This window comes from Phaethon aethereus (assembly GCF_964289735.1).
Source record: "Phaethon aethereus genome assembly, chromosome: 4".
Lineage (NCBI taxonomy): Eukaryota > Metazoa > Chordata > Aves > Phaethontiformes > Phaethontidae > Phaethon > Phaethon aethereus.
The window spans coordinates 71,740,903-71,757,518 of NC_138578.1; the positions used below are offsets into that span (position 1 = coordinate 71,740,903).

The 16,616-nt window shown below is 39.3% G+C and overlaps 1 protein-coding gene across 1 annotated transcript in view; it reads left to right on the plus strand.

Annotated features, from left to right (window-relative positions):
* Positions 1-11,576, plus strand: part of WFS1 (wolframin ER transmembrane glycoprotein) — a gene marked incomplete at its 3' end in the record, with an annotated part of 35,272 nt that extends 23,696 nt beyond the window's left edge. The window contains exons 3-7 of the mRNA XM_081999740.1: positions 1,357-1,501; positions 2,381-2,551; positions 3,198-3,278; positions 7,023-7,168; positions 9,768-11,576. Coding sequence (XP_081855866.1) covers positions 1,357-1,501; positions 2,381-2,551; positions 3,198-3,278; positions 7,023-7,168; positions 9,768-11,576 — 2,352 coding nt within the window. The remainder of the gene's footprint in view (positions 1-1,356; positions 1,502-2,380; positions 2,552-3,197; positions 3,279-7,022; positions 7,169-9,767) is intronic.
* Positions 11,577-16,616: the final 5,040 nt, after the last annotated feature.

Genomic DNA, 16,616 nt, shown 5'->3' on the forward strand with positions numbered 1-16,616 from the left:
AGATGCCCCATCCCTGGAAACATTCCAGATCAGGTTGAACAGAGCTCTGAGCAACCTGCTCTAGTTGAAGATGTCCCTGCTCATTGCAGGGGGGGCTGGACAAGATGACCTTTAAAGGTCCCTTCCAACCCAAAGATTCTATGGTTCTATGTACTATGGGTTTAATCACTGTGATGTCTACCCACTAACTATCTTTGTAAAAGCTGTTGGAGTACCCACTTTGGTCTCCAGCCTTGCAACTGGTTTCATACACCTAACCTTTACTGAAAGAAAAAGATCTTTTTGATTATATCAGTGTGTTCAATCTACATGGCAATAATGTGAATTATTAATCTTTCAAAGTTTATTTAGTCACCTTTAGTGGTAATACCAAAGGCAAAGTTTCAAAGAAACTGTCAAAACAGATGGGGTTTTTTGCAGCCGATAATACTGTGGACTTGCTGAGCTATACTCTTAAGGTTACATTCTAGGAGTAATTAATGTAACAGTAGGGAGAGGGAGTGAGCCAAGCAAAAGCATTTCCCAGATTCTTCAGGCATGCAGATAAAATCTTGGCCACTTCATGCCATTTAATGTTTTGTTACCTTGTGGTATGATAAGCAGGAGTGTTTCATGCTATTGCATAAATATACTTACTAGCATATTACCGTGTATTTCAATTTTATAGAAGGAAGAAAAAAGGTGATGTTTTTTCTCATCTGTAAAACAATAATGCAGGCAACTGCTCCATAACTTCTGTAATCCTAAATAGGAGCATTTTTGCTGACTGTATCACTGAAATTGTTTGATGCTTAGCCAGTATGAGTTTTATTGCATTCACTTAAGTAATCATGAGTTTGCTTTGCCCTTCAGTGGCTAAACTGCTGTGGGTCAGGCATTTCACTGCTGAAGCCTCCTTCCATGTCAAGGCCCTTTGTCAATAATTTGACTTCATCTGAATTTCTGTATGTTACTGGCACCAGGTTATTACACTTAATTTTTTTTGTTTTAAAAATAAGGCTAGCAGTGTTGTCTGACCATTGTTACAGGAGCAAAAGAATCCAAGAAAAGACAGCTTTTAGTACTATTAACACCAGGAGGTTTACCTCATCCTGCTAGATACCCAAAGACCAATACCAACTAATTCATTGACCTGGACAAATGTGTTGCAATTACATTTTGCTTCCAGTTCTGGAAACTGATCTTTCCCTGCAGAAGATCAACTTACAGCTATGTTCTTTAGTGCTAAGAGCAAATGTTTTGACCTTTTGTTCAGAGAGAATTTATTCTAGCCAAGTTCCAGGGGGTGGAAGAGGGGCGAGAGAGAGTGGAGTATATTTCGGTTATTGAAGGAGTTCTGTTCCCTCCTTATTCTAGGTGGGGAAACACTTCTTAAGACTAGCAGAAGAGGAGGATGAAGAACTTAACAATTGTAGTGCAGTTGACTGGTTCATCCTTGCTGCTAAGCAAGGCCGAAGAGAAGCTGTCAAACTGTTGCGTAGATGCCTGACAGACAGAAGAGGTATGGGTTCTCTGAGACTTTTTGCTTGCATTTCTTTTTTTGACTGAAATAATATTGTATTCATTTTAACACTGAAAAAAGGGGTTAAAATATGATGGGAATGCTCATGGCAAAAATTAGCTGAGTAGTTGCTGACAGCATCTTCAAATAGGTAATTTAAAAAGCAATAATTACTGATACTACTCATAAAAGCATTTATGCTAATTATTTGCTTGAATTCCTTCATGGAATTCATGCTCATTCTTCCCCTCCTCACCTTTCATTGAAGCTTCTTGTATGACCATGAAGGTCATATATTACCACACACCACCTACATATCTGCTGTTCTATTCTTTCACCCCTCCCGAACCTCTCTCCTAATTGGTCTTTTTCGTTGTCTTCTCCCACTGTAGGATTCACATATTCCTTCATGCTACTTCCCACACTTGGAATGGTCTCCTCTCATCTGCCAACTATCTGAACTCTGATTTAAAGAAGGACAAAAAAAAAAAAAACACAACCCCACACAAAAAACAAAACCACCCACCCCCCCAAAAAAACCCCACCCTTTCACTAAATTCTTGCTGTCTTTTACATGTCACCCATACATATCCACACCACCTTTTGCCTGAACTGTTGTACTGCAAAAGTTGAACCAAGATGTAAGGATAATGCATGTCTCGCACAGTCTTTGAAGTACCGTTTAAACTTAAGCAATGTCATTAGATTTTGATAAGCAATAGGCACAGAAAAGCATTTGAGTAATTTTCTTAGGTGGTCAAGATGTGAATGAAACTTGTGAAGTTTCAGACTAAACTGAGAAAAATAACTCGTGGGGAAATCGGTCATTTGTGCATCAATGTGGGATAATAGTCTGTAATGTATTTTGCTTTTCTTGAGGCATCACTTCTGAGAATGAACAAGAAGTAAAAAAATTATCGTCTGAGACTGACTTGGAGAGAGCTGTGAGGAAAGCTGCCTTAGTCATGTATTGGAAATTAAACCCCAAAAAGAAGAAGCAATTAGCAGTTTCTGAACTACTGGAAAATGTTGGGCAAGTTGATAATGAAGGTTAGTTTGTGAACTCATATATGGTATTGATAAAATACAGACTTACAGCAGAATACAGCTAGAAACCTAACGGGCTTTATAAACCATCAGGCATAAGATAAAAGTAACTGTGTGATCTACTTTAGAAAACGTAACAGTGTTAAGGAACTCAAACTCTCTTTTAATAACTGTGCTCTCTGGACCAATAAAGTTAGTTCATAAAAGCCTGCCAACTCTTGCTGTAGCTTGTGATTCAATTAAGCACTCATACAAGTGACTAAATACTAAAAATATCTTAATTTGACACTCGCTGTCCTTGGAAAATAAATCTTTTATTGCTTTGCTGTGTTTGATTTCCACACACACCCCCCCCCCCAACAGTCATTGTGATGATATCTTACTAGATATTTCAGTTACAGACTCAATCTTCAAGACGTCTGGCTTATTCTGCCATTAAGGCAGTATATGTTAGCTATACCAATGCTGTTCCCTAGTGTAGTAATAGGAATATAGAAAGCTATATAGCTACTTGTTACCTGTTTATGTCTTTTCCTGACTTTGAGGAAATACCATTCTCCAAATATTGCAGCTTGAAGAACATTCCAGTTACTGTTTGATCATTTTAATTGACTGCTTGGACTTTCCATAAACTTTGTCATTGAACCAGGTGATGAGAAGCAACCTGGCCCGGTCCCAAAGTCGGTGCAGAAGCAGAGAAGAATGCTGGAGCGATTAGTGAGCAGTGAATGTGAGTGCATGCTGCTTCTTTCAGTCTTTGACTGTGGTTTTGGTTTCTATTCTGTTTTGCTAAGCAATTTTGTGCTGCCAGAGTAAGAATGTATAGCAAGTTTGGGTTGCTATAAACTGATAGTGTCAATTTATTATATGTGTAAAGTAAATAACCAGTCTGCGTGTGAACTCACAGAAGGCATCACCATTACAGTTAACTTGTTGGTGATTAGTATACTAAGAGGAGTTTGCATGTCACTTGTTATTTTTATATTCTTGCCCTTTCAGCACTTACAAGTCTATTCACCAAAAAAAATTTTGCACTTTCAATAATTTTTTTTAGTTCTAAACTGTAGTAAGCTTTCTGATTACAATAAGGTGATTAATTATGCAACCATTTAATGTAGACTCCTCATTTTATTTGCCTTGTTTCTGTTTGCCAATTCCTTATAATTAATGTTTGTCTTTCCATATTTGTTCAAGAATTAGTATAGGAAAGATGCACCAAGATGTTCCTTTCATAACTTAGAGGCAGCTTAGTTCATGTAGTCGGGAGAATTAAACACTCAACACACACAGGGTCAGACTTGTAGACCCAAATCTGTGAGTTTTGTAGGGTATGGTGGGGGTAGGGAGTTGGACTTGCAACAAAGTTCTCCCTCGCCCTCCATACCTAAGAAATGCTGCTATATTGCTGGGCCTTCAGGAGGAAAGTCAAATTGCTAAATTAAGAAAGTTAATTATAAACAATGCAGCATGTGTAGTTTTTCAAGAACATTATCTAATAAGGTTCAGTTAATCATTATCAGGAAAATCTAATTTTCTTGAAATGCACTAGGTTATGAAATAGTTCATGTGCAGTCTACATCAGTTCTTAAACACTTAAGTGTCACAAAGCATGTTACTTATTAATACATGTATAGTTGAGAATACATGTAACTAAAGCATCATGTGGGCATTAGTGAGCTAAATCTGGGGGTTTGCAGGTTTAAACTGTGTGAAAGATTGGATTTACATTTCATTAGGTCAGTTTGGTTTTTACCTTTTGAGGACTGTGTTCATTGTGCAGGTGACCTCTGAAAATAACACTCCTAAGAAGAGTGGAGTATTTCAGTTTTACGTTGACTTTCACAGAAGTAAAAGAGGAGGGATGCATGCCTGTGTATATGAGTGAGGGAGTAGGTGATGGGACAAATAGTATTTTGGAGTTCAAGCTTCTGGTCCTACCAAAACTTCTGTGAGAGTAGGTCAGCTGTTCTTGTGACTTGTTTGCCACTTCTGGAAAGATAGAAATAGTCCTTCGGGGATAAGACTGTTATGTTACATGGTCTGGTCATCGTATCGTAACGCAAATGTATTGGAGCTACGTTGCATCGGTGCTTGATGGATGACACTAGTGTTCTTTCCATCCCGTAGCTGAACTGGCTCATGCTGATAGAGCGTGAGTGCAATGCAAGTAATTTTGTTCTGGATTCTTCAGTAATTCAAGGAGTGTCAGAAAAGGAACCGGCAATCTTTTTTTTTTTTTAGGCTTAAATGGCAGATAAAATAACAGGAGAGTAAATGAACCTACATGTAAGCGTAGGCAGAAATTGATGTGCATATTTTTCTTTTTCTACGGTGGATGGGGGAGGCAGGGGAATTTGTCATAACCAGATTGAAGAAAAAAAAATTATGAATAATAAAGTAGAATCTACAACATATGCTTTTTATATCAATTTAAGAGACACTTGGGTGACAAAATACTAACAACGTTTAAAAACTAAAAGTTTTCATCAAACACTTAAAGTAGGAGTTAAGGTGTTACCTCTTCTCTAGAGAGCTTTTAATCTTTTCGTGGACGAACAAGTCAGCTGTTGCTCTCCACCATTTACGTCTCTCATCCACTGAGTTTCTCCATTTATCTTGCCAGCAGGAGATTCTTCCTTTAGTTTTAATACATTGACAATACTTGGAAGATAATTTTTAAGCCAGATATGTGTTTGCAGTTATGTGATCTGGGGTATCCTTAATGCAGGTATAAACAGAAGATTAGAACTGGCGTTGTCAATGGACAATTGTTGCGTGCCTGAGAGTATTCATGTCATTATATTTCATAGGCCATCTTGTGAGGTTCTAACTATGTCTGCTTGCTGATTCCACACCAAAAAGACTTATCTTGCCTGTACATTTTGTCCCAATAGGACCATAAAGTTAGATGACACATTTGGTATTAGGCTTGATCTGAACACCACCAAAGACAGATGAGTCTCACTGATTTCTTTGTGCAAGTGATGTCCCCTTACAGTCTGTGAATGATAAGGATATTAGCAAGAATAAATCCATTCTTGTTTCTTGGGAGGCATGCCAGGTGGTACTTTCCGGGACATACGGGTTCATGCAATGAGGAAAAAAAAACCAAAAATAAAAGTCCAAGTAAAAGACAACTTATATATTATGAGATTAAAGCAAAAGATAGATTGTAAGCTGCTTTTTTTTCCTGTTGAACTCTTTTAACACCCCTCTTCCTGTAGCAGATATCTCGGCACAAATACTTTATTTTGTTCTGTATCTACAGTGTTTTCAATATTAAATACTGATACATATAACTTCTATAAATATAGCATTTTTTAAATTAAAAAATTAATAGGCTCAAACCCACTAATCCTCTGATTTTAAATTTAGTGAAGCAGTTCATTTTTCTATCTCTTTAAAATCTCAAACTAGTATTAAGCAGGCCAGCTTTCATATCTTTGTATCAGCTGATGAGCTAAACTTACTGTGTAGGAGGTATGTTACAGATTTTTGTCATTCAAAAGTCTTTCATATCTACAGCAATGTCATTTGCTTTAGTGTATGGAAAAAAGTTGCTGTTAATTATCCTCCTTTACAAACAACATCAAGCTTGCCTACCATAGAAACCAGCTAATTCATGCTAATGCCAGGAACTGGCTATGAAAAGAGTTTGAAACTGTGTATAAATTATCTTCTGTCTTGCAGCATCCCTAGAGTTTTTGGAAGTAACATCTCGCCTCCCTTCTACTCACCAGAGTGGATAAGGATCTTCCAGGGCAGAGTGATAAATTTTGTCTCTGTGTACAACTGAGCAAAATATATTTTGTTGCTGCCTATCTGTTTTAGATCACAGTTGATATAGTTTCAGAGAGGCCCTTTGTATAGCCATGTAGCATATTAAATTAATACACTGTAAGTGATCTATATTTAGTCTTGTAGGTATGAATAATTGGGCGTTTCCCATAATTAGATGTCTGTAACTTCTGAACTCACAAAAATGACTGTTAAATGCCGAATCAGAAGTCAGTTTTCCAGTTAATAACATATAGATAATTCATTAGTATTCCTGTACATTTCTTTCTTTGCAATGTGGCTGCTAGTTAAAGATTTTCTCTCAAGAAGTTACCAAAGATGTAACAGGCTACGATTTAAAAATGTGTGACCTAATCCAGTAGTCTTTTTTCCTTGTAATACTTGCAGATAAGCTACATTCACTCACTTTGTTCTCCTACTTACCGATATTATAAATTTACCTGTTATTCTGACAAGATTTACATTAGTCACATATTGCTGGCACAAGCAGCTTCGTTGTTTTCAGCAAGGATCACAGAACAAGTTACAAGGTAAGCCCGTGCTACTGGTAGTTCAGTTTTTGAAGCCCAGAGTAGATCATCTTTAATACCAGGAAAGAGAATCAATATTCCAACTCATAATCGGTACAGGTGTAGTTGTGATACTATTTACTCAAAGTCTTCATTTTATCTTTTAGCTAAAAAATTTATTGCTTTGGATGATTTTGTTGAAATTACCAAGAAGTACGCAAAGGGAATCATCCCATCTAACCTGATTATGCAGGAAGAGGAAGATGATGAATTGGCAGGGAAGACTCCTGAAGAGTTACCCCTGCGACTGAAGGTAAAAAAGCAATACTGAACAGTTTATGTTGAAGGGCTATTAACTTAAGCATTTTGAACAAAAGAGAGTTGATTTGCACTTGACTCTCGGAGCTGATATTTAGTTTATATAGGTCAGTACAAGAATTGTGGCTATAATTCATTTTTGGAACTTGACTTCATATATATGTTTAGAGTTTCATATATAGAAGTCATATATTTAAGAGAAAGAGATTATGGTTTTCCCTGGAAGAGGGCAATCTACCTTCATAACATCTCAGTGAGGATTTAAATGTCCCTATCATAAGTGTTGTATTTTTATTATAGATGTTGTTATATGCTTCATATCTTTCTGAGAGATGAATTTCCCACCTGAGCAAGCAGGTGGGAAAAATTATCCATAGCCTTGAGGTGTGAAAAGGTTCTATTATGAAGTAATTCAAGAATAGTGGAACTTGCTGTTAGTGGTTTTCTGTACTGGTACTTAGAATAATAGAATCGGTAAGGATGGAAAAGACCTCCAAGATCAAGTCCAACCATCAACCCAACACCACCGTGCCCACTAAATCACGTCCTGAAGTGCCACGTCTACACCTTTTTTGAACACCTGCAGTGATGGTGACTCCACCACCTCCCTGGGCAACCTGTTCCAATGCTTGACCACCCTCTCGGTGGAGAAATTTTTCCTAATATCCAATCTAAACCTCCCCTGGCGCAACTTGAGGCCATTTCCTCTTGTCCTATTGCTAGTTACGTGGCAGAAGAGACCAACACCCACCCCACCACAACCCCCTTTCAGGTAGTTGTAGAGAGCGATAAGGTCTCCTCTCAGCCTCCTCTTCTCCAGACTAAGCAACCCCAGTTCCCTCAGCTGTTCCTCATAGGACTTGAACTCTAGACCCCTCATGAGCTTCATTGCTCTTCTTTAGACAAACTTCAGCACCTCTATGTCCCCCTTGTAGTGAGGGGCCCAAAACTGAACACGGGATTTGAGATGTGGCCTCACCAGTGCCGAGTACAGGGGTACAATCACTTCCCTGGTCCTGGCTGGCCACACAATTTCTGATACAGGCCAGGATGCTGTTGGCCTTCTTGGCCACCTGGGCACACTGCCGGCTCATGTTCAGCCAGCTCTCAACCAGCACCCCCAGGTCCTTTTCTGCCGGGCAGCTCTCCAGCCACTCCTCCCCAAGCCTGTAGCGTTGCATGGGGTTGTTGTGACCCAAGTGCAGGACCCGGCACTTGGCCTTGTTGAACCTCATACAGTTGGCCTCTGACCATCGATCCAGCCTGTCCAGATCCCTCTGCAGAGCCCTCCTACCCTCCCAGCAGATCAACACTCCCACCCAACTTGGTGTCATCTGCAAACTCACTGAGGAAGCACTTAATCCCCTCATCCCTAGGTAGTGAAAGGAGAAGGGAAGATTAAGGTGCGTGCATTCAAAGCTGGTATAAGTTTCAAGCAAAGCAGGGGATTTCTAATTGCCGATGTGAGGTTTTGTTGTAATTGTTGTCATTTTGTTGTCCATTATCATATGGTAGGGGTGAAAAACAAAAGGGGAGATGAGGGATACCTCTTTCCAGTCTTTTGAATAAGTAGTATTCTGAAAGAGATGCATTTAGGAAGAAGAGCAGGGATTTGCTCATAAATAAGCTTATGCCCAAGTCATTGTGTGTGTTGCCCCAGATCACCCAATGCCTAGATCTTTGCTGAAGCATTCTTGGCCTTTCCCTTGAACTAATTAATATAAAAACATAAGTTCGGGAAAACATAAAAACTGTCTTTTTATGGGGGAAGGAGGATTGTTTGCAGCATCTAATGTGAGGATGCAGTATTTGAATGTGTTTGAAAAATCCTGTACCTTTTTATTGATCCCATGTAAAATGTGTGGTTGGTCACGAGGAGAGGATCTGATCCAGCAGTTCCTCTGTTGTCTGGTGACTGTGTTGGAAAATGCCATATAAGATAGGTAGAATTTTAAGATCCTGTACAGTTGCTGTTGTGGAGTTAAAAGAATCCCTAAACGTGTAGTAATTATAGTTAAAGATATTTCTTCTGCTTTACAAACCAGATTTTGACAGCTGCATCCCTCGATGCTTGGGAAGAATTGCTTTAAAGGTAAACCACAGCTGTAAAGACTTCCTGTAAGTGTGTATGAATCATATGCACTGCTTCCTGTAGTGTATATGCATATCAGAACGTATAGCATAATCCTTGCAGAACAGTGGCAGAGTTAAGTGCTTTAAAGCTATAGTACTCACAGCTCCAGCAACAACTTAAGATAGTACAGGACTGCGACCATGTGGTTTATCTTCAGTATGAAGTTAGTGGAGCAGAATATTTGACTAGGAAGCCATTTAATTATATGTGTCAAAGGTAATGAAATACATCTTTCCTGAAATCAAAATCACCTCTCAGCTTCATCTGACTGAATTAATCAAAGTAGAGCTAATAATCTCAGTCAAAGTAATCTCATTTTATTGGCAGCATTCATCTGAAATAAATCTTTTCATGTCAGCTGAGGTTTAGACAACTGACTGCTACTACTTCAGCCAGGAATATCAGTGATGCAAAGATACAAAACTGCTCATAAATTAAATGCTTCTTTCTCTCTTTCCAGGTTGTAAAATATCCGCTCCATGCCATTATGGAAATTAAAGAATACCTGATAGATATTGCATCAAAGGCAGGAATGCATTGGCTGTCGACCATTGTTCCAACACACCATATCAATGCTCTCATCTTTTTCTTCATCATCAGTAATCTGACAATTGATTTTTTTGCCTTCATTATTCCATTAGTCATATTCTATTTGTCCTTCATTTCTATGGTGATTTGCACACTGAAGGTTTTTCAGGACAGTAAGGCTTGGGAAAACTTCCGCACTTTGACTGACTTACTGCTTCGTTTTGAACCAAACCTAGATGTTGAGCAAGCTGAGGTGAACTTTGGATGGAATCACTTAGAGCCATACATTTATTTTTTACTCTCAGTATTCTTTGTCATTTTTTCCTTCCCTATAGCAAGCAAAGACTGTATACCATGCTCAGAGTTAGCTACCATCTCTGTTTTCTTCACAGTGACAAGTTACATGAGTTTAAGCACATGTGCAGAACCTTACACACGAAGAGCATTAATGACTGAGATAGCAGCAGGTTGCTTATCCCTATTGCAGGTATTACCTGGGAATTTTGGCTACCTGAAATTCTTAGGTAAAACCTTCTTTACTGTTCCTGTAGGCCATTTCTTTGTGATAAATGTAAGCATCCCATGTCTTCTGTTTTTGTACTTGTTCTATCTTTTCTTTAGAATGGCGCAGCTACGGAATTTTAAAGGCACCTACTGCTACCTGGTCCCATATCTGGTCTGCTTTATGTGGTGCGAACTCTCTGTGGTCATTCTGCGGGAGTCCTCTGGCATTGGGCTCGTTCGTGCATCAATCGGTTATTTTCTGTTTCTCTTTGCACTCCCAGTGCTAGGTGTAGGCATTGCACTGATGTGTCTTATCCATTTCATTAAGTGGTTTGTGTCTCTGGAGCTCATGAAAATTGTGGTGGCTCTGGTTTTGTGTACTGTTCCTTTGCTTTTCCGATGGTGGACAAAAGTTAACGTCTCTGTAGTTGAAATGGTTAAATCCCTCACTCGAAGCTCAATTGTGAAACTCATTCTGGTGTGGATTACGGCTGTAGTGTTGTTCTGTTGGTTCTATGTGTATCGGTCGGAGGGAATGAAAGTTTACAACTCTACCTTGACATGGAATCAGTACGCTTTCCTCTGCGGACCCCGGTCGTGGAAAGAGACTAACATGGCGCGTACTCAGATTTTATGTAGTCACCTGGAAGGACACAGAGTGACATGGACTGGGCGGTTCAAATATGTGCGTGTGACAGAAATAGACAATAGTGCAGAGTCTGCAATAAATATGCTTCCACTTTTTATTGGCGATTGGATGAGATGCTTGTATGGTGAAACCTACCCTCTTTGTGACCCCAAAAATGTTACGCTGGAGGAGGAAGAATTGTGTCGTCTCAAGTATTTGACAAAGCATAACTGCCACATGAAAATGTTTGATCGGTACAAATTTGAAATAACTGTGGGCATGCCTTTCAGTAGCAAAAACGGAAGCAAGTCTATAGAGGAGGATGATATAACCAAAGATATTGTGCTGAAGGCAAGCAATGAGTTTAAAAAAGTGTTATTGAACTTGAGGCAAGGAAGTATAATAGAATTCAGCACAATTCTGGAGGGTCGTCTTGGCAGTAAATGGCCTGTCTTTGAACTGAAAGCAATCACTTGCTTGAATTGCATGTCTAAACTCTTACCTGCAGGGAGGCATGTGAAAATAGAGCATGACTGGAGGAGCACAGTGCATAAAGCCATTAAATTTGCTTTTGATTTTTTCTTCTTCCCATTCCTGTCAGCTGCATAATGAGCTCTCATATTGGTTCAGTGGTATCTTCAGTTTATGCTGCATTTACTCTACCAAAGGTTTGGCTTCTTAAAAAGGGGAGGGGGGAAAAACAACAACTTGCTGTAGCAATGTTCAAAATATATGCTAATGTAGAGCATTGGTTCAGTTCCGTAAGTGTACACACTGTATCCTGACTTTAAACCCCATATGACTGAAGTAATATGTTACTAGTTTAATATTATAAATGAATGCAGGGGATTGCTGCTGATTAATTGCATGGATACTGTTTTGTCCAAAGTGGATATATATTTGCCTGTGGTACGACACTAGATGCATTCAGTTGCTCGATGTTAAAAGCGCTTTTTAAATATGCCCAACGTGCCCATCGTATTTTCACAGGTATGATTTAGAATACATAGCTGACAACAGCTTATGTTGCATGTATTGCTTGTATTTATTTGGTGTTTTCTGGAAAAAAAGTGATCTTATAGTCAGTACTTGGTGGTGATACCTGCATACAGAACTCATTGTTTCACTATTTGTCCAGAAGATGGTGACTTTAATGTTTTTTGAAAGGGCATGCCATTTCACACCCTAGCGAGGTTGTAAAAAGTCCTCAAGCTTCCATTTTGCATTAAATATTCTGTACAAAATATGCTATTTGTTCTGATTGGTTATGATAACTATATATATGACACTAAGGTATAATCCATGCTGCTGTGTGAAGGACAAGCACCAGAAACTAAGGCTGGTATTGAGATGGTCCCAGTAACAGACAAGCCAAAGCAACTGAAAGTAGTACCTAAAAGTCTACAGTGGAAACTAAACAAACATTCTGTTTCAATGATTTGTGTTGTGCAAATAAACATAAAGTGCAAACTTGAATTAAATGGGTGCAATATTTGTTCATTATGCTTTGACATTGTGAAGCAGTTGTTTATGCTGTGCTGATAACAGCTTTCACTGAAAAATACAATTTAGAATGTTTAAAATGTTCTGGTGTGAGATAGTTGAAGTTGTACTTCAACTTATTTAAAGCTATCAGCAAAATCGGAGTATGCCAGGTGAAATTCTTGTAGCTGTGAAATCCACAGGTGCTGCTCACCCCTCCTTTCAGTGTGACTTTTTTGGCCACTGGATGACTGTATTTCGCAGATATTTCACGCACTTTCCCCGACTACTCTGCTGATCCTGCATTAGGTTCTTTTTTTGCCTTTGCGTGTCAGTCATCACCGGAGCGTGGGGAGAAGTGTTATCAGTGAAAACTCTTGATAGAGAAGGTGGAAAATTTGGGGGGCGGGGGGGGAAATGAGGCATTTGACTGCACTCCAACTATGAGCACCCTCTTGAACATCACCCCAGGCCGCGGCTGGGAAGAAGCCAAAGGCACCTACAGGCGTGTGGCCCGGCTCCGGGGCAGTGAGCCGAGCCTGGCACCCCGGAGCAGAAGCCTCTACCATCCAAAGCCACGCAGTCGTGTTTGAGCCCATCAGAAAAACCTATGAAGTAGAATCATGTCTTCCCATGTGCTTCTAGTTTTGAAAACTGTCAACCATCTCTCTGCTGGCACCTGGGGAAAAGAAATGGTGGCAGGTAAATGCAAATTTTGACATAGTTTTGCATACCTGGTCCCATTTTGGCTGGAAGTAGGCCAAACTTAGCCCTTTCTCCTTCTTCTGTCAGAACATCTATAGGCTCTTTTAAAATATCTACACATTATTCCTGGCTCCGGAATTTAACCACAAAAGCTGCAGATTTTTTTTTCCTTATATACATGTAATTGTGAAACTTCTATTCATATGTTTGTCAGGAGAGAAAAAAGGCAACAGTCATGGTATTCAGAACTAATGTTAAAAATTCTTCTGGTTTTAGCTTTTACTCTTTGTAAGGATGTCAATTTATTGACTTACTGTGATGCATTTTGAGAAGTTATTACCTATCCTGAAAAGGACAAATTGCCTGAAGTCAGATGTGGGAAGTCTTGCAAGAAGAGGGAGAGTATTTTATTGTTTTCTTTGGAAAGAGTTGTTTTTTAAAATGAGACAAAAGGGTTAATCCCTCAGTTTCCATCTGTAACTTAATATTATTATGAGGCTTAACTCCAACAACTCTGAGACTTCTAGCTCATCCTTTTCTGAGGAAATTATTAGGGGATGTGGGCATATAACAGTTACTACATTCGCAAACTTGGAATTATTAGCTAAAACTCTATAGTTCCATGGAGGGGGGCAGCTCCCTCAAGGATATTGATACTGACATTGGTCAGATTCCAAGTTACACAATTCCCCTTCATGCACGTGAAAAGCAACCCTGAATTAGCTAGATCCTGGGAAAAATAATTCCAGTGTTCCGTAGTGACAGGTTGATGGGGGCAGCTGAATTTGTCAGATGCTTCTTTCCAGCAGTGGTGGAAAGTTTTGTAACACCAGCATATAAGAGGTCATTTTCCATATGTTTTCAGCTCTTCTGAAGGGGAAAGAGGAGGTAAATTTGACTTCAAGACCTTTCAATAATGCCCTTTAATGCTAGTTCTCTGGTGTTCCTTCTTGATGCTTTTATGTTTTTATGGAAAAAGAGGATACATTAAGATTAACATGATGGATAGGTACTGCATTTTCTTGTTGGTCCAGTGTTCAGTGTTCTGAAAACTTAAGCAAATAAATCTTTTTGTTCTAAATCATGTCGTAGCTGAAAAACACAAAATCATTAATACTTAATAAGGAATTGCAATTCCAGGCAAGGTCCTTTTTGGCAAGGGTGCTTCTATCTACTTCACATCTTGCAAGCAAACAGGGCACAAAATAGTTTTGTTCCCATCGTGTCCTATGGCTCTATATTCCAAACCAGTCCATCTTCGAGATTGGAAAGGAGACAGGCTGTGGCAGCTGCTGTTAATTATTCAATTAATGCTACATTTATTATTTTCTTACTCAATTTTGAAGACATGATGAATTATAAACAGTTCCAAAGATAGGTGCCCTTTCTCTAGGCTGATAATTCAATCTTTTGAATTAATACTAATTAACTGAAGAGGAGGAGGAGGATATTACATGGCTATTGACACATCTAAATTAGGTTCAGCTGTTCTTCTGTAAGCTCAGCTTTAGCATTTACAATAATCAGAATTTAGACTAAACATTCATTATTTGAATTTCATCCTCAAAGTAACATGAAAACGTACTGCTTGTTCTCCAAACAGGTACGTTCTATAAGCACAGAGAAACGACAAAACACACATACAGAAATTCTGAATAATTTAAGAGCCCACTCTGTACTGACCAACAGCCTCTTGCAGTAGGCAAGAATGCAGAGAGTTCATACTTTGCATTTTGCCCAGTTCTTCCAGAGAAGCAAATCTGTAGGAATTACATGTGGTTTTACATCTGAATTTCTCTTAAGTGCCATCAAATAGCTTATTATTAATTGTAAATTTGCTTGCAATTGTTTATAATACAGGGTAATAAGAATGTTACTGTTGGGGTAGCACAGTGCTTTATCATTCCTATGCAGCAGGTGAGATTGAGCCTTTGATGTAAAATAAAATGCCACCTTCCAGAGCCCACCCATGTCTGTCTGCCATTTGGCTTCTCTATTTCCACTGAAAAAGGCAAAAAAAGTTTCAAGATTGTGAATGCTTTCTTAAGATTTTTGAAATCTATTGCAGTCATTCGGGTAAGTCCAGTAGCAAATGAAGGAGGTTAAAAGAGGCGCTGCTCTGATCTCAGCTTCAGTTTGAGCAGCAGGTAGGTGGGAAGGAAAACCAGCTACTTGGTCATTAACTTCAAAAAAATATTAATCCGTGCAGCAAAAATTAGGTGGAACTCACGAACTTGTAAAGAGATATATACCTGCTCTAACAACTTCCTACATACATGCAAATGCTGCTTAAATGCAAATAGGATGTCTAGAAACCAACCAAACAAATCACATTACTGTTTATATGCATTAATTAATATGGTTCATTTGTTTTCATACTACTACTCAAAAGATTTAATTAGCTTTTATTCTGAAAAAAAATTAAATCATTAGCGTACTGCAGCTTCCTCTTACAAATTACAACCTTATGTGGAAAAGATGAGAGTCATCTTCCCATTAAGGAGGGGTGTTCGGCACTGAGAACTTGTGTTTTCATCACCTCTAATAAACTTGAACTTCAGGTTTTGGAGCAGAACAGGAGCATGCAAACACTGCTTGCAGCCTTCCTTTACAAATATTTTACCTGAGCATAGAAGGGAATACACAGGGAATGTATCTTCCCACCGACAGCTGCAGGAAGCAGCTTCTAAAGATTGCAGCTGCGCAATGCTCATTTCAGCATTGTCATCCGACAAAAATTTTCCTTGAAATTTGTGCAATAAGTGATGCATTTTAGTGCACGTTTGCATTTGAGTGCTGAGTTACCTGGGGTGGTTCCTCTGAGGGGCTGCAACTGCTGCTGCTGACTCTTTGCAATCCTACTTTGCGCTTCCCAAAATACAGCAGAAACAAAAGAGCAGGAGAGTATTGATAATCGGCTTTTTGGCCAAGAAGCAGTTGCGTGCCCAGCACAGGTGTAATGTGGGGAATATCTGTGTATAATACACACAGTGAGCACGTAGAATCATAGAACCATTAAGGTTGGAAAAGACCTCTAGGATCACCAAGTCCAACCGTCAACCCAATACCACCAAGCCCACTGAACTGTTTTTGCACCAGAGCCCCCTGACACTGTGCCCGCACCCACGTAACTGTGCCCCTCGAGCTTTCCTGCCAAAGCAGCATGTCCTTGGGAGTAGATGCTAGCTGTCCTGCCCCGACCGTTGCCATCTGGTAGACTCTTTTAGCCCTAGCTCCCCTCTCCCTGTTTCCCAGATGACCTGTGGGTTGGGGTACGAATTCCTCCTTAACTGTCTCACTTCGCCACAAGGAAAATAAAGCGGTGAAATTCTGGTGTCTTCTGGTGCGTTCCCACTACTCCTGAAGAACATGCAGGTTTTCTTACAGTTGTCTCCAAACAGTAGGCCACTAACTTCAAACTCACAAAAAAATGAAGATATGCTCCCGGGGCAGTGACAGTAC